Source organism: Mesoplodon densirostris, chromosome 4 (assembly GCF_025265405.1).
Source record: "Mesoplodon densirostris isolate mMesDen1 chromosome 4, mMesDen1 primary haplotype, whole genome shotgun sequence".
Classification (NCBI taxonomy): Eukaryota; Metazoa; Chordata; class Mammalia; order Artiodactyla; family Ziphiidae; genus Mesoplodon; species Mesoplodon densirostris.
This window is the reverse complement of record NC_082664.1, coordinates 31,096,306-31,121,126: the sequence shown is the minus strand read 5'-3', so window position 1 is coordinate 31,121,126 and position 24,821 is coordinate 31,096,306. Positions and strand designations below refer to the sequence as shown.

Below are 24,821 nucleotides of genomic sequence, written 5' to 3'. Positions count from 1 at the left end.
CGCCCCCTTGGGGGGCACCCCTCCGAGGGCCCCTGGGACTTGCTTGTTGGCTAGCTATGGCACCCTCTGCTTTGGGGCTGTACCCTAGCCTACCATCCCCTGAAGGTCCCTGCCTGACTGTTCATGTTCCCCAACATGTGGTAGGGCGGTGATTATCCTGGTCATTCAGGCCCAGTCACTGAGTGGCTGCCAAAAGAAAAACGAAGAGAAAGAACCAGAACCCTATTCCTGGCTGCCTTCCTTCCCATCACCCTTGGAATTTGGCAAGTGTGGCAAAGAGCCAGGCTGCTCCCCAAGTGTCCCGGAGTGGAAGGGCATTACAAGGCCTCAAATACATTCCGGGAGCCCTACAGGTCTGAGACACCAGGATGAATGTGTGTGTTGAGTCCTGGAGCAACATGGCGCCAGTTCCAATAGGTTCCCCCATAGGGTTCTTTTCCTTGGCTTCACCACTGATATCTCCTTCGGAAATTAACTTCCTAATTCAGTGCCACGGTTTCCCAACCTCTAAAAAAAGATAAAATCTGCTCCAGACCACAGGGACCAAAAGGTCTGGGGTCAGAAGATGCTAAACTGATCGAAGCAGACTATCTGAGAATTTAACCCAGAAGGACACAAGTAAAAGTTTGTTCCCAGCCCTTTTTCCTCATTCAAAAAAAAAGTGAAGTTAAAGGCTCTTTTTTAATCAGCTGGCTTTTGCCCAACATCTGCCCGGCTTCAGGGCCTTCTGGTGGATATTTACTATCCACCTTTCTCTCCTGCCAGCTCAGCTTCCCCTTTGCAAGGACAGACCTCCATTCTTGGGGGAACGGTCCAGGGGAGGCCCCTCTCTGGCACCAGGCTACTGTCCCTCTTCACATTGCCTGAATTGTGATGGCTGTAACCTGAAACACCTTGCATGCACCTCTGCAACCAGGTGCAAGCTGCAGAGAATGCTGAACTCCGTTGTCAGTCAGCGCAGAGAAATAATGTTGCGTGTGTTGTCCTTCAGACGCCCAGGCAAGTGGGAGGTTTGCAAGATGTTTATTCGGGACTGATCGGAGGGGTGATGTCAGGCGTGAGAAACACATAGGTCCAGGGACGTTGAGAACGCTTTCAAATTCCAAAGAGCTCGCCCCAGCTCTCATCCTCATCCCACCCACACACAGACACATTTTTATTTTCAGCAAGTAGTAAAGAAACATAGGCAGGATGGCATATTCACAGTGAGGGAGATGGGATGAGGACTGCAGGCCTAGGGAGGACTCCATCAGTGTATAGTTTAGCCCAGGAACAAACGACTTCACAGCAGCCACGATGGGCTCCCCACTCCCCACCCTGTGATGCCATAGATGAGCTCTGTGCTGGGCGGGGGGCTGAACAAACAGGGGACGGTTCTGCAGCCCTGCCCTCAGACCTGCTCCAAGGTCCCTCAGATTCCTGAGTGGACACCCCCTCCCCTTGCCCTGACCTGGTTTCCTGACAAAGCTCTCAGCTCTGAAGACCTGGGGTCAAGGACAAGTCTAAGCCACGTTTAACCCTGGCCTTTGTTGCTGAAAGCTGCCCGCCACTGGCTGGACTCAGGCAGGGACGCAAAGGAAGACAGGAGGGACAAACCGGGGGTTGGCATGACAAATTGCTTGTGGCATCTCCTTATTATGCATAGAAAGGTCTGACATGGAAGGAAACTCATGCCTTGAGACAATTCCTCTCCAGGCCGGTGCCCAGTCTCTCACAAGTCAGGGGAACTCTCTCCCCTGAGAACTCTACTGATGGTAGAGCCCAAGGGAGGCTCCAAGAATCACAGACATAACTGCATTCCTAGAGCCTGTCAAGGGGAGCTCAGCAGCACAGGCATTACCTAGGAGCTTGGTAGAGATGCAGAATCTTGGTCCTCACCCCAAACCTGCTGAGTTAGAATCTGCATTTTATCAGATCCCAAGGACTGCATCCCCAGAACGCCCATTGAAGTTTGAGAAACACTGGTTTTGAAGACTTACAGGTGGCCGGACCACAAGTCAGTATGGCATGACTCCACACCATCTACAGTTTCTTTATTAAACATAAACGATTGTCAATAAGAACAATTTCTTTTGGAGGTATGGGCTTCCTCCTTTGTTGTCCCAGATCTGGAAGTGGTCTGAGTCCTGGTCTCTTGGAAGTGGCATGGATGAGTGATGAGGTCATCCTTAACTGGATTACACTTTGAGTGTAATTCTAGAACCGCTCTGGCTAATATGGGGACCACTAGCCACGTGTGGCAATCAAGCACTTGAAATGTGGCTAGTTTGCAATGAAATGTGTTAAAAGATACACACTGGAATTAAAAAACAATACCCAAAAAAGTAAAATACCTCGTTCGTAATTTTTATACGGATTACACGCTGAAATGATATTATTCATATGTTAAGTTAAATAGAATCTATTGTTAAGATTAATTTCACCTGTTTCTTTTTCCTTTTTTAAATGTGGCTACTAGAGAATGTAAAATGACACGTGGCTCACAATCGTGATCCAGGAGACTCGGCTCTCCTACAACCTGCATCTCAGGGAGTTTGGGCCAACCCCAGTCATCACCCTGGAGTGTCTGCAAGGGTCTGTAAATTGGGCAAGGCCATTTGAGAACTTGGGTGGAGCACCCACCCCTAACAAATAAAACTTTTGCACAAGTGAAATGTGAGTTAGGGTGAAAATTTGAAGCATGCTTAACAAGGGAACTGTGAGAAAGCATCCTGAAGAACTGTTAAGTAGAGATTTTGCAGAAAAAACACAGCCTAAGGAGCCAGTGTGGAAAGGCAGGAGTGAGGTAACATTGCCAGGCAGCCGGCCTTGACGGGCCTGCGTTGTCTGGTGACAGTGGGAGGGGGCATGTCAGCTCTGCCTTTGCGCCGCTTAACAGCACTGTTGCCACCACTCTGAGTCATGTCGCAGCTCTGGCATCCCCCAAACCAGACATTCCCTTAAAGCTAAGGACCCAGGGCAATCACTTGGCCTTGCTGCAGCAAGGTCTGAAGACTGCCACCCGCTCGGAAGTGTAATAACAGATCAGTAGTCAAGAAAACTAACGAATTCCTTCTGCACGGCCACAAAGCAATCAACATCACCTAGAGGCAAATTTTGAACTCAAACTCTTTCATTTCCATGTCCAAGATGGGTTCTATTTTTAGTGACTGGCCCCGCTCATGTAAGATGCTCCATTAGCTCATTTCCAGTAAGGGTGGGAGAGGGTACATGGTGCACTGTCCCCCTTTGAAATAGTCTGGGACGAGTTTTCCTTACTTGAAGCCATGGGAAGGTATCACCTGGCCCAAAAGAGCTGCAGCTCCTTTGGCTCTGTTGGGAAAGTCATTCATCCTGGGCCTGTTCCTACACTGTGCCTGCTTGCTCTCCTCTCCTGGGGTGGCAAGAGAAAGACAAGAGGAAGGGGAGGGCCCGAAACACCTAGAGGGAGAGAAGCTTGGTGAGGCTGGGGGCACGTGGATGTGTTTATTCCTGAGAGCGCCATGTAGGCACGTTCCCTCTCCTGGAAAACTCAGCTCTACGGACAAAGCGGTGGAGCAACCCTGTCCTCAGGCAGCCCAGCACCCCCGACCTCTCCCATCGCTGGCCCAGCCAAGCTCCACAGGGCACTGACCAGGTTTTATTTCCAGCAGCCTCAGCTTCGGATCCTCAGGTGGGTGCAATCGTCTCTTCTTACGCCAGCAGCGGGCAGGGTACGTGTACAGCTGGCCCGGGGCAAGGCCTGTGGACAGAGACAGTGTAAAGATTAAAGGCTCCAGGCTGGATCTAACCTTCTCATTCACAGTGAGGAAAGTGAAGCCCAGAGACGTGACGTGACTTGTCAAGGTCACACAGCTGGTAGATGGTAGAGCCCAGGCAGAATCTAGGTCATCTGACCCCAGGACCCTTGCTCTGTCTGCTCTCCCATGCTGCCTCAGTAGACACATGCCAAAATGAGCCATCACTGTGACCAAAATCAGTTCGGCTCTCTTGGCCTAGGAAGAAGATCAGAGGGACCTCCAAACCACAAGAAGGACTTTTCCAGATTTACCCTCATCACAGTGTTTCCAAGGCAGTGCATATCCAGCTACTGCCCATCAAGTGCCCCTCTGTCCAGGTCAAGCAGGTTCCCTTCAAGGTGGAGCAGCAGAAGTCATTCTGTCTACCTACAGACAGCCTGGATTGGGAAACATTTCAAGGAAACAGGAACAGGGCTCTAGATCTCCTACTCACTGGCTTCTTCCACCCACTGATAGCTGCTGGCAGCTCGCTGAAAACAAAGGGAGCCCTGTGCCACCTCCATCAGAATATAAGCCTGCATAGCCAGCATACCTGTACAGCCCTGCCCACCTGCCTGGGGGTTACAAAAAAAAAAAAAAAAAATGGGCAGGAGTTCAGCTGCTGGCCTTATGTGTCACACGGTCTCCCAACAAGAATCAGCATTTAGATTTGGCTTTTGACACGAAAGCTCCACACCAGCATCGTCTGTCATGCCAAGCACCCCATGAGGAGCCTTCCTGCTCAACAGACAACACTCTTGTGGCTCCTGTGGCATATGCTGGGCAGCCAGAGGCCTTGGAGGAATGTGGACTCCCTGCACTAGACCCTGGTTTGTTCCCAGAGAAAAGGGCAGGGGGTGGAGGTTGAGGGGAGAGGAAGAGGGCTGAAGACTGGTTAGGCGGTTTGCAGATTAAAAAGACTGCTCAATGCACCCCAAAATGAACCAGCAAGCCCACTGACCCACTCCTGCTAGAGTGAAAGCCTGGTGAGGGCAGGGACTTTGTCTTGTTCAGGTCAGAATCCCCAGAACCAGAACTATGGTTGACATGGAGAAGAATCAAACTAAACATTTGCAGAATGAGTGAGTGACGGAGGGAATGAATGGAAGAATATGTTCCAGTTCACTTGCATGGAAGTCACAACTCGGTCTTCTGTAGTAAACATGGCATGTGACAGCTGTTAGAGACAGGCAGCCTCCCATGAGAGGGGCACTTCCTAGACGTAGGACCATGAGTAGAAAACATCAGGACCCTATTCCCATCTGCTGTCTTCCATTTTGGGGGTTTTAAAAGTTAAGAGAGACTTCCGGGTAAGATGGCGGAAGAGTAAGACGCGGAGATCACCTTCCTCCCCACAGATACACCAGAAATACAGCTACACGTGGAACAACTCCTACAGAACACCTACTGAACGCTGGCAGAAGACCCCAGACCTCCCAAAAGGCAAGAAACTCCCCACATACCTGGGTAGGGCAAAGCAGAGAGATTCCCGCACGGAGGAGCGGTGCCGAGCGGCACTCACCAGCCCGAGAGGCTTGTCTGCTCCCCCGCCGGGGCGGGCGGCGCTGGAGCTGAGGCTCGGGCTTCGGTCAGAGCGCAGGGAGAGGACTGGGGCTGGCGGCGAGAACTCAGCCTGAAGGGGGCTAATGTGCCACAGCTAGCCGGGAGGGAGTCCGGGAAAACTCTGGAGCTGCCGAAGAGGCAGGAGACTTTTTCTTCCCTCTTGGTTTCCTGGTGCGCGAGGAGAGGGGATTAAGAGCGCCGCGTAAAGGAGCTCCAGAGACGGGCGCGAGTCGCGGCTGAAAGCGCGGAGCCCAGAGACGGGCGTGGGACACTGGGGCTGCTGCTGCCGCCTCCAAGAAGCCTGTGTGCGAGCGCAGGTCACTGCCCACACCGCCCTTCCGGGAGCCTGTGCAGCCTGCCACTGCTGGGGTCCCGGGATCCAGGGGCGGCTTCCCTGGGAGAACGCACGGCGCGCCTTGGGCTGGTGCAACGTCACGCCGACCTCTGCCGCTGCAGGCTCGCCCCGCACTCCGTGCCCCTCCCTCCCGCCCGGCCTGAGTGAGCCAGAGTCCCCGAAGAGGCTGCTCCTTTAACCCTGTCCTGTCTGAGCGAAGAACAGACGCCCTCCGGCGACCTACACGCAGAGGCGGGGCCAAATCCAAAGCTGAGACCCAGGAGCTGTGAGAACAAAAAAGAGAAAGGGAAACCTCTCCCAGCAGCCTCAGAAGCAGCGGATTAAAGCTCCACAATCAACTTCATGTACCCTGCATCTGTGGAATACATGAATAGACAACAAATCATCCCAAATTGAGGAGCCAGGAGTCAGTGCTGTGCCTCTGAGGTGGGAGAGCGAACTTCAGGACACTGGTCCACAAGAGACCTCCCAGCTCCACATAATATCAAACGGCGAAAATCTTCCAGAGATCTCCATCTCAACACCAGCACCCAGCTTCACTCAACGACCAGCAAGCTACAGTGCTGGACACCCTATGCCAAACAACTAGCAAGACAGGAACACAACGCCACCCATTAGCAGAGAGGCTGCCTCAAATCATAAAAAGTCCGCAAACACCCCAAAACACACCACCAGACGTGGACCTGCCCACCAGAAAGACAAGATCCAGCCTCATCCACCAGAACACAGGCAGTAGTCCCCTCCACCAAGAAGCCTACACAACCCACTAAACCAACCTTAGCCACTGGGGACAGACACCAAAAACAACGGGAACTACGAACCTGCAGCCTGCAAAAAGGAGACCCCAAACACAGTAACATAAGCAAAATGAGAAGACAGAAAAACACACAGCAGGAGAAGGAGCAAGATAAAAACCCACCAGACCTAACAAATGAAGAGGTAATAGGCAGTCTACCTGAAAAAGAATTCAGAATAATGATGGTAAAGATGATCCAAAATCTTGGAAATAGAATAGACAAAATGCAAGAAACAGTTAACAAGGACCTAGAAGAACTAAAGACGAATCAAGCATCGATTAAAAACACAATAAATGAAATGAAAAATACTCTAGATGGGATCAATAGCAGAATAACTGAGGCAGAAGAACGGATAAGTGAGGTGGAAGATAAAATAGTGGAAATAACTGCTGCACAGCAAAATAAAGAAAAAAGAATGAAAAGAACAGAGGACAGTCTCAGAGACCTCTGGGACAACATTAAACGCACCAACATTCGAATTATAGGGGTTCCAGAAGAAGAAGAGAAAAAGAAAGGGACTGAGAAAATATTTGAAGAGATTATAGTTGAAAACTTCCCTAATATGGGAAAGGAAATAGTTAATCAAGTCCAGGAGGCACAGAGAGTCCCATACAGAATAAATCCAAGGAGAAATACACCAAGACACATATTAATCAAACTGTCAAAAATTAAACACAAAGAAATCATATTAAAAGCAGCAAGGCAAAAACAACAAATAACACACAAGGGAATCCCCATCAGGATAACAGCTGATCTCTCAGCAGAAACTCTACAAGCCAGAAGGGAGTGGCAGGACATACTTAAAGTGATGAAGGAGAAAAACCTGCAACCAAGATTACTCTACCCAGCAAGGATCTCATTCAGATGTGATGGAGAAATTAAAACCTTTACAGACAAGCAAAAGCTGAGAGAGTTCAGCACCACCAAACCAGCTTTACAACAAATGCTAAAGGAACTTCTCTAGGCAAGAAACACAACAGAAGGAAAAGAACTACAATAACGAACCCAAAACAATTAAGAAAATGGGAATAGGAACATACATATCAATAATTACCTTAAATGTAAATGGATTAAATGCTCCCACCAAAAGACACAGACTAGCTGAATGGATACAAAAACAAGACCCATATATATGCTGTCTACAAGAGACCCACTTCAGACCTAGAGACACATACAGACTGAAAGTAAGGGGATGGAAAAAGATATTCCATGCAAATGGAAACCAAAAGAAAGCTGGAGTAGCAATTCTCATATCAGACAAAATAGACTTTAAAATAAAGACTACTAGAAGAGACAAAGAAGGACACTACATAATGATCAAGGGATCAATCCAAGAAGAAGATATAACAATTGTAAATATTTATGCACCAAACATAGGAGCACCTCAATACATAAGGGAAATATTAACAGCCATAAAAGGAGAAATCGACAGTAACACAATCATAGTAGGGGACTTTAACACCCCACTTTCACCAATGGACAGGTCATCCAAAATGAAAATAAATAAGGAAACACAAGCTTTAAATGATACATTAAACAAGATGGACTTAATTGATATTTATAGGACATTCCATCCAAAAACAACAGAATACACATTTTTCTCAAGTGCTCATGGAACATTCTCCAGGATAGATCATATCTTGGGTCACAAATCAAGCCTTGGTAAATTTAAGAAAATTGAAATTGTATCAAGTATCTTTTCCGACCACAATGCTATGAGACTAGATATCAATTACAGGAAAAGAGCTGTAAAACATACAAACACATGGAGGCTAAACAATACACTACTTAATAACGAAGTGATCACTGAAGAAATCAAAGAGGAAATTAAAAAATACCTAGAAACAAATGACAATGGAGAGACGACGACCCAAAACCTATGGGATGCAGCAAAAGCAGTTCTAAGAGGGAAGTTTATGGCAATACAATCCCACCTTAAGAAACAGGAACTATCTCGAATAAACAACCTAACCTTGCACCTAAAGCAATTAGAGAAAGAAGAACAAAAACATCCCAAAGTTAGCAGAAGGAAAGAAATCATAAAAATCAGATCAGAAATAAATGAAAAAGAAATGAAGGAAACGATAGCAAAGATCAATAAAACTAAAAGCTGGTTCTTTGAGAAGATAAACAAAATTGATAAACCATTAGCCAGACTCATCAAGAAAAAAAGGGAGAAGACTCAAATCAATAGAATTAGAAATGAAAAAGGAGAAGTAACAACTGACACTGCAGAAATGCAAAAGATCATGAGAGATTACTACAAGCAACTCTATACCAATAAAATGGGCAACCTGGAAGAAATGGACAAATTCTTAGAAATGCACAACCTGCCAAGACTGAATCAGGAAGAAATAGAACATATGAACGGACCAATCACAAGCACTGAAATTGAAACTGTGATCAAAAATCTTCCAACAAACAAAAGCCCAGGACCAGATGGCTTCACAGGTGAGTTCTATCAAACATTTAGAGAAGAGCTAACACCTATCCTTCTCAAACTCTTCCAATATATAGCAGAGGGAGGAACACTCCCAAACTCATTCTACGAGGCCACCATCACCTTGATACCAAAACCAGACAAGGATGTCACAAAGAAAGAAAACTACAGGCCAATATCACTGATGAACATAGATGCAAAAATCCTCAACAAAATACTAGCAAACAGAATCCAACAGCACATTAAAAGGATCATACACCATGATCAAGTGGGGTTTATTCCAGGAATGCAAGGATTCTTCAATATACGCAAATCAATCAATGTGATACACCATATTAACAAACTGAAGGAGAAAAACCATATGATCATCTCAATAGATGCAGAGAAAGCTTTTGACAAAATTCAACACCCATTTATGATAAAAACCCTGCAGAAAGTAGGCATAGAGGGAACTTTCCTCAACATAATAAAGGCCATATATGACAAACCCACAGCCAGCATCGTCCTCAATGGTGAAAAACTGAAACCATTTCCACTAAGATCAGGAACAAGACAAGGTTGCCCACTCTCACCACTCTTATTCAACATAGTTTTGGAAGTTTTAGCCACAGCAATCAGAGAAGAAAAGGAAATAAAAGGAATCCAAATGGGAAAAGAAGAAGTAAAGCTGTCACTGTTTGCAGATGACATGATACTATACATAGAGAATCCTAAAGATGCTACCAGAAAACTACTAGAGCTAATCAATGAATTTGGTAAAGTTGCAGGATACAAAATTAATGCACAGAAATCTCTGGCATTCCTATATACTAAGGATGAAAAATCTGAAAGTGAAATCAAGGAAACACTCCCATTTACCATTGCAACAAAAAGAATAAAATATCTAGGAATAAACCTACCTAAGGAGACAAAAGACCTGTATGCAGAAAATTATAAGACACTGATGAAAGAAATTAAAGATGATACAAATAGATGGAGAGATGTACCATGTTCTTGGATTGGAAGAATCAACATTGTGAAAATGACTCTACTACCCAAAGCAATCTACAGATTCAATGCAATACCTATCAAACTACCAATGGCATTTTTCACAGAACTAGAACAAAAAAGTTCACAATTTGTATGGAAACACAAAAGACCCCGAATAGCCAAAGCAATCTTGAGAACGAAAAATGGAGCTGGAGGAATCAGGCTCCCTGACTTCAGACTATACTACAAAGCTACAGTAATCAAGACAGTGTGGTACTGGCACAAAAACAGAAAGATAGATCAATGGAACAGGATAGAAAGCCCAGAGATAAACCCACGGACATATGGTCACCTTATCTTTGATAAAGGAGGCAGGAATGTACAGTGGAGAAAGGACAGTCTCTTCAATAAGTGGTGCTGGGAAAACTGGACAGGGACATGTAAAAGTATGAGATTAGATCACTCCCTAACACCATACACAAAAATTAGCTCAAAATGGATTAAAGACCTAAATGTAAGGCCAGACACTATCAAACTCCTAGAGGAAAACATAGGCAGAACACTCTATGACATAAATCACAGCAAGATCCTTTTTGACCCACCTCCTAGAGAAATGGAAATAAAGACAAAAATAAACACATGGGACCTAATGAAACTTCAAAGCTTTTGCACAGCAAAGGAAACCATAAACAAGACGAAAAGACAACCCTCAGAATGGGAGAAAATATTTGCAAATGAAGCAACTGACAAAGGATTAATCTCCAAAATTTATAAGCAGCTCATGCAGCTCAATAGCAAAAAAACAAACAACCCAATCCAAAAATGGGCAGAAGACCTAAATAGACATTTCTCCACAGAAGATATACAGACAGCCAACAAACACATGAAAGGATGCTCAACATCTTTACTCATTAGAGAAATGCAAATCAAAACTACAATGAGATATCATCTCACACCAGTCAGAATGGCCATCATCAAAAAATCTAGAAACAATAAATGCTGGAGAGGGTGTGGAAAAAAGGGAACACTCTTGCACTGCTGGTGGGAATGTGAATTGGTACAGCCACTATGGAGAACGGTATGGAGGTTCCTTAAAAAACTACAAATAGAACTACCATATGACCCAGCAATCCCACTACTGGGCATATACCCTGAGAAAACCATAATTCAAAAAGAGACATGTACCAAAATGTTCATAGCAGCCCTATTTACAATAGCCCGGAGATGGAAACAACCTAAGTGTCCATCATCAGATGAATGGATAAAGAAGATGTGGCACATATATACAATGGAATATTACTCAGCCATAAAAAGAAATGAAATTGAGCTATTTGTAATGAGGTGGATGGACCTAGAGTCTGTCATACAGAGTGAAGTAAGTCAGAAAGAGAAAGACAAATACTGTATGCTGACACATATATATGGAATTTAAGAAAAAAATGTCATCAAGAACATAGGGGTAAGACAGGAATAAAGACACAGACCTACTAGAGCATGGACTTGAGGATATGGGGAGGGGGAAGGGTAAGCTGTGACAAAGTGAAAGAGCGGCATGGACATATATACACTACCAAACGTAAGGTAGATAGGTAGTGGGAAGCAGCCTCATAGCACAGGGAGATCAGCTTGGTTCTTTGTGACCGCCTGGAGGGGTGGGATAGGGAGGGTGGGAGGGAGACGCAAAAGGGAGGGGATATGGGAACATATGTATATGTATAACTGATTAAATTTGTAAAAAAAAAAAAAAGTTAAGAGAAAAACCGGCTTCATTTTTGCATTTTTCAGAGAAAAACCTACAAAAGTTTCATTGCTACACATCCATTCATTCATTTTTCATTTGTACTTGTCATCTCTACCCATGCATAGATTTGGGTCCAAAGCAGAGGACCAGCATTAAAGGAAACAAAATTTTCCAATTCTTTTTATGCGCTAAGTTTCGTTTTTAATCACACAGTTGCTCCCACAGGTTGCTAGGCTGTGAACAAGCTGGAGGTTCTGACCCTTCCCCTTTTGATTCTTAGAAACCATCAAGGGTGATAGAGCCTACAGGCTCCAGAAATATCTCTGATGTTATGAGCTAAGGGCTCATCATGTCCTAGAGTCCTTCTAATACTTGACTTTGTTGATAACTGTAAGGTCTCTGCACAGTAGGAGGATCCTGAAGCTCTGAGCGCCTTGAGCTCTGAGGACCAGACTTGTGACTGATTTATAGAAGACACAATGAATCCAGAAAATAAGCTTGGTCTCGCTCCCATTTGAGGTCCAGTTTTGACCTCTGTTTGAGGGAAGGCATCACTGGGAATAGTTTGATGTTTCTGGTGTGTTTCACTCCAGGGCCATGTCACCTCTCACCCCATAATTCCTGAATGGGTACATTGAGTCAGAGTCCCTTCCAGATGTTTTGGCCACTTCTGGGGCTGGTGTTCCCCAGGATCCCAGAGAAGGCCAAGTACAAGGGCTGGCCTGCTGCTCCATATCCCAGAACTGTTCCCATAATCCCACTTATCTTGGATTAGCAATTCTTAATCCAGGCTGAAGCCAAAATCACCTGGAGAACTTCTTATTAACACCAATGCCCCAAATCCATGCCAGAGCTACCCAATCCAAATGTAGGTAGGTGGGGGAACTGAGCAACTCTTTTCTTTTTAAGAACTCTATAGATTGTTACAATAGCTGACAAAGAACCTCTGGATGTCTAAGCATCATCTAGTTACTGCCTGGATGTTCTTTCTGATGTACCAAGACTAGTCTAATGGTTTTTCCAGTAGATTCCCAAGGTTCCCTGTATTTTTCCCAAGCCACTGTCATTAACCGCCTGCTTACTAGACTGTCATCTCCACAGGTTTTATATGATCCAGGGTGGCAGGAACCATGTCCACCTCAAGTATCCCCAATGCTTAGCACAGTGCCTGGCAGGCATATCAAGAAATACTTATCAAATAAATTCAACCAGAACTGAACCAGCCTCAGAAACGCGGGAAGTGAATGACCCTTAGCCCCTCATGTTCCTGGCTCCAGGAGACTCCTCCATCCACATCCAAACCATCCAGGAAGGACCCCTTGAACGGAGCACAGAACCCACCCCACTCATGCCAAGACGGGAGTCTCTGTGCCTTAGGCTCTTTCTTGCCCCACACACTGCTTCATGGTATTTCCAACCTGACCAAAAGCAGGTTAGTGAGAAGGAACTGGTCCAGACCAGCTTACACAAAAGGTCTAAGTGGCAAGAGGTCAAAACTGTCAGCACTTGTCCAAGTCCTCCACCCTCCCTGAGACTGCGGTCACCACACTTGTTGGTCAGCTGCCTGGGGCCACTCAGCTTGTGGCTGCAGGCCCACTCTCCCAGGAGAGTTCATTTTAGTAAGTAGTTTGAATGTCCAGAAGAAGGGATTGTCTTTATTTCATTCTTTAACTTTCTCTGGTAGATTGGAGAAGCTCCACAGTGCAGAGGACAAGCACCAGTCCTCATACCCCCATTCCCTGTTACCTTGGAAATCTCCCCACACCTATCTAAGCCTGTCTCTTTGCATGTAAGATAAGGGCGGTAATAATTCCTACCTTACAAGGACTGTCGTGGGGATTAGCTTATATTCAAGAAGAAGCTCTTTATAACCATGAAGCATTGTACAAATGTCAGTTATTAATTATCATGAATTAGCCGACTTAGGCGAGCCTGGACTCTCTGCCCACGTGACATGACAAGGCTGCTCTTTGCTCCTTTAGCCACAAGGGTGGAAACAGGCCTCCCTTTGATGTCTGCTTCAACTCGTATCAACAAGCAAATGGCCCCAAGAACTCTCTCAGGGCTCCCGCCCCCTTCCTTGCCCTCCTCCCTGGGCTGACAGGCACCAGGGTGCCTTTACAGGGCCAACACGTTCAGCCCTGGAGTTCCACTTATAGAGGGATGAGCAGAGCCCCGTGAGAGTTATATTGTTTATCTCATTAGAACAGGAGGCACATAACTCAAGCCCATGTGTGTGGTGGACAGAGGAAGGAGGAAGAGGAGGGGGGAGGAGGAGGATAGAGGCACAGCTGTGGCCGGGGAAATTAACCTGGAGGAGGGAGCCTGGGGCTAGTGGGATATGGAAGAGGGGAAGGGGGAGGCGGGAGACAAGAGGGGGAACCAATCCTCCCAGTAACCAAGGCCACAGTAACTCCTCCATTCACACACCCCACTGAGCAAACTGCTTTGCTGTTACTTTGACCTGCAACTCCAGGTACACTTAGGTGCAAGCACAAGCATGACGGGCGCACATGCACACACGCACATCCACATGGGAACTCACACACTGGTTGGTGGGAGAACTGGCTTCATAGGAAAATTCAGCAGGATGAGCTAGGTGCCTGTGCAGTCAGCAGAGTCCAGGCAAATCCCTTGTTATGTGCGTGGCCTGCGTTCAGCAGGTGGGTCCTGAGCGTTAGGAGCCTCTCTGACAGACACAGCGTGAGCCATTAAGAATTCAGAAGATGAAATGGGATGGGAACAGATGTGAAAGGAAGAAACAGAATGGCTTCCTCTTCCCCGGACCAGAGCTGAGTGGTGGCATTCAAGCCCACCCAGAGAAGGGCTTTGTCTGCAGCAGCTCAGGGAGGTGGCCCGAGGCCCCCCACGACAGAAAGCTCATTACTTCACAGGACAGACTGTTGGCCAACTCTTACTGTGATAAAGAGCCTCACCTTGACCTTATTTTGAATCAAAATCTACATTTCTGTTATATACTTATGCCCATTTGTCCACCCTCGGTCCCAAGAGTGAACAGGTGTCATCTGCATCCCAGCCACCCACCCCATCCACCTGCTTGGGTTTGAAGGGGAGCCTATGGAGAGAACGAGGAACTGGAGGGCAATGGGAGTTAGAGGAAGGAGGCAGTGACTACACCTGCTCGTGAGCCTGGGATTCTTCACCAAGACTGGGCATCAGAATTGCAGAAGTAGTTACCTAAAAGGGCAGATGGCTTGGTTCCAGTCCAATCCTACCGAACCAGAATAACAGAGCTTCACCAAGACAACTGTAGTTTGAAAAACTCCCACATAAGGAACTTCGAACAAGATCAAATCTCACTCATATTTATTTCTCCAGGGCCCAGCACATAATAGGTGCTCCATTAATGTCTGTGGTTGAGGATGCCAATTTGGACCAACTGCAGAGTTGGAGGGGTGAGTGATAAGCCCCGGGTAGGGCCTGAGGAGTGGGGAAGATGTATTTCCCGAGCACTTATAGCCATGTCATCTCCTAGTGCTCTGTCATCCTCTCTTCTCCTGGCTTATATAAGAGCTGCCCTAATCTCATGGACCACCTCTTCAGTGGAGCATTCCTGAACCACCCCAGGCCACAGTGCCTCTTCTCTTCCCTGAAAGTCTGGAGTCCTGGGCACTTGGCCCCACGTGACAGCACTCAGCGTGGCTCTCTGTCTGGCTCCCCGACCATCCCCTTCCTGCCTCCCTTCCCATTCTTCTCTGTGAGCGTCTCTCTAAGATTCAAGTTCAGTGTCCCCTGTGCCAGGACTGCCCTGGCAAGTAGACCTCAAATCCATAATGCTGCCTGCTTCTTCTGGCCCAGAGGTTCCCAAGCCCCTCACTGGTCCCATCACATGCAAAAGCTGACAGAGTAACAGTAGCTAACATTTACGGAGCTCTTACTCTTCTCTAGGTTAGCACCTTATACTCAATGCTATCTCATTGTGAAAAAAAGCCTACGAGACATTTAAAGGATGAGGACAGTGAGAAAAACAGTGATTAAGTAACTGGTGCAGGGTCATACAGCTCATAAGCGTAGCCTAGTCCCCAGCCCACACTCAAAATCTCTCCACTATCCTATGTAACTCCCCACTGAGTTGCTGGTCCACATGCAAGAGGCTAGAAACGCAGAGCCCTGCCCTTGAGAAAGCAGCTCCCCATACCAAAGCTCACAGAAAAAGAACCCCTGGCCCACCCACCTGCCCCCCTCAAGCCACTTCTTGTGGAATTCATTTTTCCTTTCTTACCACATCACCAACTAAAGTTGTTCATGGAGAAATGCATCCTGGTATTGTAGTAAGGCATATAAAATGTGTGGAGAATCAGATACTTACCAGGACATGCTTTTTAAATTTATCAGAAGAATTTTTTTCAGTAATAACATTATAATGTGAGGGGGGGAGCTGAGATGTTATTGGATCTGACTCTTACCTAATACAAGAATTGCCTCTCCAATATCCCTGACTAGAGTCTCCACCCTGGCCTCTGTTTCAATAATCCCAGTCCTTACCCTTCCACGAAGCAGTCTGCTATGCTGTTGAAATATTCTGTTGTTAGAAATATGCTTACCAATCTCGTCTCATCGGTGAGAATGCAAAATGGCACAACCCTATGAAAGAGAATTTGGCATATCTAGCAAAACCATACATATGCCCTTTGATCCAGCAATTCCACTTCTAGGAATCTGTATCACAGATTCACATAAAAAAATATAAAAATATGCATTCATTGTAGTATTTTCAATGCTAGAAAAAGACTGGAAACAATCCAATGTCCATCTATAAGGTCCTAGTTGAATAAACAATAGTATATCAACACAATGGACTATAATGAAGCCATTGAGAGAGAGAGAGAGAGAAGTATACTCTGTAACGGGATATATTGTTAAGTGAAAAAAGCAAGGTGGAGAACAGTATGCGTAGTATACTATCATTACTTTAACAAATGGGGATATACACACATGTATATATACATATACATACATATATGGTGTGTGCTTGCATAGAGTTTTTTAATGGAAAGATAAACCAAAAATTAATTTTTTTAAAGTTACAGGGAAAATAAAAACAAAATAATAGTAACAAGAAGAAGAGAAAGTTGCCTTTAGAAAGAGGAAATGAACAGGGTAAAAGAACAGAGATAGAATAGAGCTAGACTCTCTCTCTGAATATACCATGCTTTGTAGATTTGACTTTAGAACCACATAAATATTTTGTATTATTAAATTAAATTAAAATATAAAACCAAACATCTGCTTCTAGCTAAAATGGTTTACCAAGGACCAGATTTACCTTCCCACCTGAAGCCAAGACAGAGAAAAAAATGAAACAAGAGTTTTCAAGACACTGACCATCGGGCAATGAAGGACCATGATTCCTGAGATACTGGAAATGAACAAGATGAGTCCTATGATTGCCCCGGCTTACTTCCTTGAGAGAGTTTCCAGAGCGCAGCACAGGGAGGAGGAACATGGGTAGAGCCCAGCCAACTTCCTGAGTCTGAATTGAAGAGAAAGAGCTGAGAGTCTGGGAAGACAAAGGTGGCTAGAATTCAAGGAAAAGAATAGTAAAAAGAAGAAAGCGGGGGCTTCCCTGGTGGCGCAGTGGTTGAGAGTCCGCCTGCCGATGCAGGGGACACGGGATCGTTCCCCAGTCTGGGAAGATCCCACATGCCGCGGAGCGGCTGGGTCCATGCACCATGGCCGCTGAGCCTGCGCATCCGGAGCCTGTGCTCCACAACGGGAGAGGCCACAACAGTGAGAGGCCCGCGTACCACCAAAAAAAAAAAAAAAAAGAAGAAGAAAGCAGCACAGAGAAAGAACTGTGGAGATACACAAAGGGTCCCCTTCAAGTATTCAGCTCAGTACTGATGAGCGCATGCTTGTAAGGAATCTACTCAATGCTGAGGAAAGAACCACCTGTAAGAATAGAGGTGTGCCTGGTGTGCACGAGGGGCTGAGAATAGTCTGTTCCCACAAGCACGCTGGGAAAGTCTCATGATTCATGGAGTACTGGGTAGGGTACACAGAATGGTCTTGCCTCACTAATGAGGAATAATTAGCCCTAGGCTAAGCACTGCTCCAGTTCCACCTAACAAACCTTAAAAGCAAGATAAGAAAAGATCAAATTGTTTCCAAGTAACTTGACAGTGAACCAAAACAAAGTTCCAGAATATTTACAGGAATAAAAAATATATACCGTACCCAGCAAGGTAAAATTCACAAAGTTGGACATCCAATCAAAAATTACAAGGCATGTAAAGAAGCTAGAAAATATGACCTACAGTGAGAGGGGGAAAAAATCAATTGAAACCAACCCAGAATTGACACTGATGTTAGAATTAGCAGCAAGAACACTAAAACAGTTATTATTTGTATTCCATATGTTTAAAAGTTAAAAACAGTTTGTTTTAAAAGACTCCAATTTGACTTCTAAAAATGAAAACTACAATGTGTGAGATTAAAAACATACTGGATGGAATTAATGTCAGATTAGACACTGGAGAAGAAAATATTAGAACACTTAAAAACAGCAATATGGGCTTCCCTGATGGCGCAGTGGTTAAGAATCCAGCTGCCAATGCAGGAGACATGGGTTTGAGCCCTGGTCCGGGAAGATCCCACATGCCGCGGAGCAACTAAGCCCATGCGCAACAACTACTGAGCCTGCACTCTACAGCCTGTGAGCCACAACTACTGAGCCTGCATGCCACCAACTACTGAAGCCTGCGCACCTAGAGCCCGTGCTCCGCAACAAGAGAAGCCACCTCAATGAGAAGCCTGCACACCACAACAAAGAGTAGCCCTCACTTGCCGCAACTAGAGAAAGCCCACATGCAGCAATGACGACCCAACACAGCCAAAAATAAAAATTAATTAATTAAAAAAAAATCAATGTAACTCACCATATTAACAAACTACAAAAGCAAAACCACATGATCATCTCAATAGACTCAGCAAAATCAGTTGACAAAAACCAACATCCAATCCTGATTTAAAACTGTCAAACTAGAAATAGGAGCATTCTCAATCTGATAAAGAGCAACTACAAAAATCCTACAGCTGGGACTTCCCTGGCAGTCCACTGGTTAAGACTCCGCACTTCCACTGCAGGGGGCAGGGGTTTGATCCCTGGTTGGGTAACTAAGATCCTGCATGCCACGCAGCGTGGCAATAAAAAAAAAAAAAAAAAACCCTACACCTAACATCATACTTAATAATGAAAGAATGAATGCTTTCACCTTAAGATCAGGAAAAACATAAGCATGTCCACTCTTTCCATGTTTACTTAATATTGTACTGGACATTCCAGCCAGTGCAATAGAGAAGTAAAATAAATAAAACGCATAGGGCCTCCCTGGTGGCGCAGTGGTTAAGAGTCCGCCTGCCGATGCAGGGGATACGGGTTCGTGCCCCGGTCTGGGAGGATCCCATATGCCGCGGAGCGGCTGGGCCCGTGAGCCATGGCCGCTGGGCCTGCGCATCCGGAGCCTGTGCTCCGCAACCGGAGAGGCCACAACAGTGAGAGGCCCGCATACCGCAAAAAGAAAAAAAAAAAAAAAAAAAAAAAAAAAAAATAAAACGCATAGATATTGAAAAGTTTTCTTTATTCACTAAAATAATCAACTATGTAGAAAATGCTGTGGAATCTAGAGAAATCTTCTAGAACTAATAAATGAGTACAGCAAGATTGTAGGAGTCAAGTGAATACACAAAAAATAATTGTATTTCTAGGCTTCCCTGGTGGCGCAGTGGTTGAGAGTCCGCCTGACAATGCAGGGGACATGGGTTCTTGCCCCGGTCCGGGAAGATCCCACATGCCGCAGAGCAGCTGGGCCTGTGAGCCATGGTCACTGAGCCTGCGTGGCCGGAGCCTGTGCTCCGCAACGGGAGAGGCTACAACAGTGAGAGGCCCGTGTACCACACACAAAAAAATTAATAATAATAATAATAATTGTATTTCTGTAGACTAGCAAAGAAAAATCAGAAATTTAAATTTTTTACATTTACAATATTATAAAAAATATTAAGTACTTAGAGATAAATCTGACAAAAATGTGAAAGAACTGTACATTGAAAATTAAAAATTATTGATGAGAAAAATTAAAAAGGGTAATAATAAATGGGAAGATATATTATATCCATGGGTTGGATGACTCAGTATTGAGAACTGTCGGTTTTCCCCAAGTTGATCTATAAACTCCACACAAGGGATTCCCTGGTGGTGCAGTGGTTGGGAGTCCGCCTGCCAATGCAGGGGACACGGGTTCAAGCCCTGGTCTGGGAGGATCCCACATGCTGCGGAGCAGCTGGGCCCATGCACCACAGCTGCTGAGCCTGCGCTCTAGAGCCTGTGAGCCACAAATACCAAGCCTGAGTGCCACAGCTACTCAGGCCCGCATGCTTAGAGCCCGTGCTCCGCAACAAGAGAAGCCACCGCAATGGGAGGCCCGCGCACCGCAGTGAAGAGTAGCCCCCTATTCCCACCACTAGAGAAAGCCTGTGCATAGCAACGAAGACCCAGTGCAGCCAAAAATAAATAAATAAATATTTTTTTAAAAAAACAAAAAACAAAAAAAAATCCTCCACACAATGTCAACCAAAATCCCAGCAGACTTTTTGTAAATTGACAAATTGATTATAAAATTCTTATGGAAGTACAAAGAACCTAGAATAGCTGAAATAACTTCAAAAAAGAAGGACAAATTTGGAGAGGTCTTGTATCTATTCTCATTAATAAGAAAACCAGCAAATAACCCAATTTTAAAATGGTCCAAAGATTTGAATATTTTACCAAAGGATATACATGGATAGTAAATAAGCACATGTAAAGATGCCCAACATCATTAATTAGGGAAATGCAAAGTAAAACCACAATGAGATACCAGTATATAACAATAGGAATGGCTAAAACTTTAAAAAGTTGACCATACCAAATGTTAGTGAGAATACAGAGGGACTGGAACTCTCGTACATTGCTGGAATGGATATAAAATGGTACAACCACTTTGAAAAACAGCCTGACAGTTTCTTAAAATGTTAAATATATACCTTCCTTATGATATAGCCGTTACACTCCTAGGTACTTTACCAAGGAGAAATGAAATTATAAGTCCATATGAAGAATTATACACAAATGTTCATAGCAGCTTTATTTAAAATAGACAAAAACTGGAAACAAATCCAAATGTCCATCAACAGATGAATGAATAAACTGTGATATAGCCAAACAATGGAATACTACTCAGCATTAAAAAAATGAATCATTGATACATGCTAGAACATGGATGATCTCAAAATAATTACTCTGAGTGAAAGAAGTCAAGACCCCATCCACCAGCCACCAAAAAAAGGAGTACATATTATATGATTCCACTATAGAAAGCATGCCTGGGGATTGGGAGACATATACGGTAGAGGTAGGAGGAAGAACAGGAAGGAGGAATTACAAGGGACACAAGGAAACTTTTGGGAGTCATGGATATATTCATTATATTGATTGTGATGATAGTTTCACAGGTATACAGATGTCAAAACTTATCAAATTGTACATGTTAAATATGTGCAGAGTACTGTATGTCAGTTATACTTCAATAAAACGGTTAACATTTTTAATGAAAAAGCAACCCAGGGACTTCTGCTTCTGGAAAGATAGAGTAGATATACTCTTCCATATTCCTCCCACTAAGTACAACTAAAACTCTTAGACTTTGTTTACACAACAAAAATAAGATACTGAAAGGTAGAGAGGCTGACCAGCTAGGGACTTTCAGACCCAAGAAACAACAGGGTGGTGAGTTCCCTGGGCATTCTTTTTGCTGTATATATCCCAGACTGAGCTCTGGAAAAGCTGATAATCCAGAAACACCTACAAATGTAGACAAAAAAAGTCCCAAGAAAATCCTGCTCTCAGGGCTTCCCTGGTGGTACAGTGGTTAAGAATCCATCTGCCAATGCAGGAGACACGGGTTTGAGCCCTAGTCCAGGAAGATCCCACATGCCATGGAGCAACTAAACCTGTGCGCCACAATTACTGAAGCCCGAGAGCCCTCAAGCCCATGCTCTGCAACAAGAGAAGCCACTGCAATGAGAAGCCTGCTCACCACAACAAAGAGTAGCCCCTGCTCACTGCAACTAGAGAAAGCCCGTGTGCAGCAACAAAGACCCAGCGCAGCCAAAAATAAATAAATAAATTGGAAAAAAAAAAAAAGAAAGAAAGGAAATCCTGCTCTCTCTAGCTAAAGGACCAGGAAAGGGGCAGCCTAGCAGGGCATCCCAATATCCTTGCTGGGTTAGTGTCAGAGAAGGTCAAGTGACAAACTGACCCCCCATTGTGTCACTGGAGCCCACACAGGGAAGAGTAATGAGGCACTCTTCCTCTTCCCAACTAGGGTGGTATTGGTGAAGGCTTAGTGGGGAATTTAAATTCCCACCCCCACCCAGCAATAATGAGGTACTCCTCCCCCACCAGGGTGGCAACAGAGACCGAGTGGGGAACATGGACTTCCACATCCATCCGACAGTAACAAGGGGCACCTCTCTTCCCCGGTCAGCACAGTGTCAGAGGAGGTCTTTGAAAATAGAAGATTTAGATAACATCTAGAGTCTCATAGTATTATAGCCAAAATGTCCAGGATTCAATCAAAATCACTCATATGAAGAACCAGGAAAATCTCAACTTGAAGGAGAAAATACAACAGGTACCAGCACTGAAATGACACAAATGTTAGAATTATCTGACAAGGATTTTAAAGTAGCTGTCATAAAAATGTTTCAAACAAACAATCATCAACACTTGAAACAAATGAAAAAATATGAAGTCCCACAAAGAAATAGAAGATATAAAGAAGAACTAATGACAAAAACAAAACAAACCCTCAATGAATGGGCTCAACAGCAGAATGTAGAGGATAGATGAAAGAAGTAATGAATCTGAAGAGTGTATAATAGAAATCCTCCAATCTGAGCAACTGAGAGAAAATAGATTGGAAAAAAGAAGGAGGAGGAGGAGGAGAAAAGAAGGGAGACTGGGGGACTTATGGGACTATAACAAAAGATCTAACATTTTGGAGTTCCAGAATTTTCTTTCCCAGTGGAGTCTCAGAAGGAGAAGGGAAAGAGAGTGAGGCTGAAAATATATTCAAAGAAATAACGGCTGAAAATTTTCCAAATTTGGCAAAAAACATAAGATTCAAGAAGCTGAGTGAATTCTGACAAGGATAAACTCAAAGAAATCTACACCAAGACATCAAAATCAAATTTCTGAAAACTAATAACAAAAAAATCTCAAAAGCAGTGAGAGAAAAATGACACCTCACTTATAAGAGAAAACCATTTGAATGACAGCAGATTTCTCATCACAGACTACTGAGGCCAAAAGGCAGTGGCAAGACATTTTTCAAGTGCTAAAATAAAGGTACTGTCATCCCAGAATTTTATATCCAACAAAAAAATATCCTTCAGATGGGGCACATATATACAATGGAATATTACTCAGCCATAAAAAGGAACTAAACTGGGTCATTTGTAGAGATGTGGATGGACCTAGAGACTGACATATAGAGTGAAGTCAGTCAGAAAGAGAAAAACAAATATCGTATATTAACGCATATTTGTAGAATCTAGAAAAATGGTACAGATGAACCAGTTTGCAAGGCAGAAATACAGACATAGATGTAGAGAACAAACGTATGGACACCAAGGGGGGAAAGGTGGGGTGGGATGAATTGGGAGATTGGAATTAACATATATACACTAATATATATAAAATAGATCAACACTTGAGATGAGAACCTGCTGTATAGCACAGGGAACCCTGCTTCACTTCTCTGTACAGTAGAAACCAACACAACACTGTAAAACAACTATATCCCAATAAATAAATAAATAAATAAATAAATAAATAAAATAAAAATATCCTTCAGGAATGAGGGGTGGAATTCCCTGGTGGTTCAGGTTAGGCCCAGGTTAGGACTCTGAGCTTCCACTGCAGGGGGCACAGGTTCAATTCCTGGTCAGGGAAATAAGATCCTGCATACTGTGCAGTGTGGCCAAAAAAAAGGAATGAGGGGAAAAATCAAGACATTCTCAGAAGAAGGAAAACTAAGAATTGTTACTATCAGACCTACTTAAAAAGAATGGCTAAAGAAAGTACTTAATCAGAAAGGAATTATAAAAGCAGGCATCTGGGAACATCAGAAAGGAAGAAACAACAACAAAAGAGTAAAAATATGAGTAAATACAACAGACACTTAAGTTTTCTAAATTATGTTTGACAATTAAAGCAAGAATTAGACGTCTGATGTGGTTTCCAATGTACGTACAGGAAATATTTAAGATACTGTTGTTATAAATGCAAGAGGATAAAGGATTTAAATGAAGAGAGGAAGAGGTGGGTGTGACTATAAAGGGGTAGGATGAGGCAGATCTTTGTGGTGATGGAATAGTTTTGTATCTTGATTGTGGTGGTGGTTCCACAAATCTATACGTGTGATAAAATGGCATAGAGCAATGCACACACATTTCACCCATGTCAATTTTCTGGTTTTGATATTATACTATAGTTACACCAGATATATCCATAACGGGAAATTGGGTGAAGGGTACAGGTGATCTGTCTGTACTATATTTACAACTTCCTGTGGATCTATAATTATTTCTAAGTAAAAAGTTAATTTAAAAATGTAATTACATAAAATACAAAAAAAAAAACCCAGCAATACCTAATAAGTGAAAGCAAAAATGAAACAAATAAATCCAACTGTGTATTGAGTTAGTAGTACAACCACACAGAGGAATTATTTTAAGTGACCTTAAAACACAGTAATTTGACTCTACAACCTTAATAGGAAATACGCTAAGGACAAAAAAACAATTGCAAAGAAAGAAATAAAAACTTAAACCATTTAAGTAACCTTATTGTTGGTAGTCTCCTTTTATTCTGATATTGCTGTGCGTTTATCACAGAATAAAGCAGATAAGTAATTATGCTGGTATCATTAAGAGCCAGTATCCTTTTTTGGTGTGGGAGAAAGGAGATAGAGAATTAAGATAGTCAAAATTGTCGAAAACTGAATTGAATGGGAAATACCAGTGAATTTCATAATGTATTTTCCCTTAAAAAGAGAAAAAAAGAAAAATGAAACAAGAAATCATATTTCTTAGTTCTGCTCACTGCAAAGTCCTAGAATCAACAACCAACCCA

The 24,821-nt window shown here is 44.0% G+C and overlaps 1 protein-coding gene across 1 annotated transcript in view; it reads right to left on the bottom strand.

The window, feature by feature from the left end:
- Positions 1 to 24,821, bottom strand: part of DPF3 (double PHD fingers 3) — a 212,403-nt gene that overhangs the window by 76,178 nt on the left and 111,404 nt on the right. Inside the window, 1 exon segment of the mRNA XM_060098008.1 lies at positions 3,614 to 3,721. Within this exon segment, the coding sequence (XP_059953991.1) occupies positions 3,614 to 3,721 (108 nt within the window).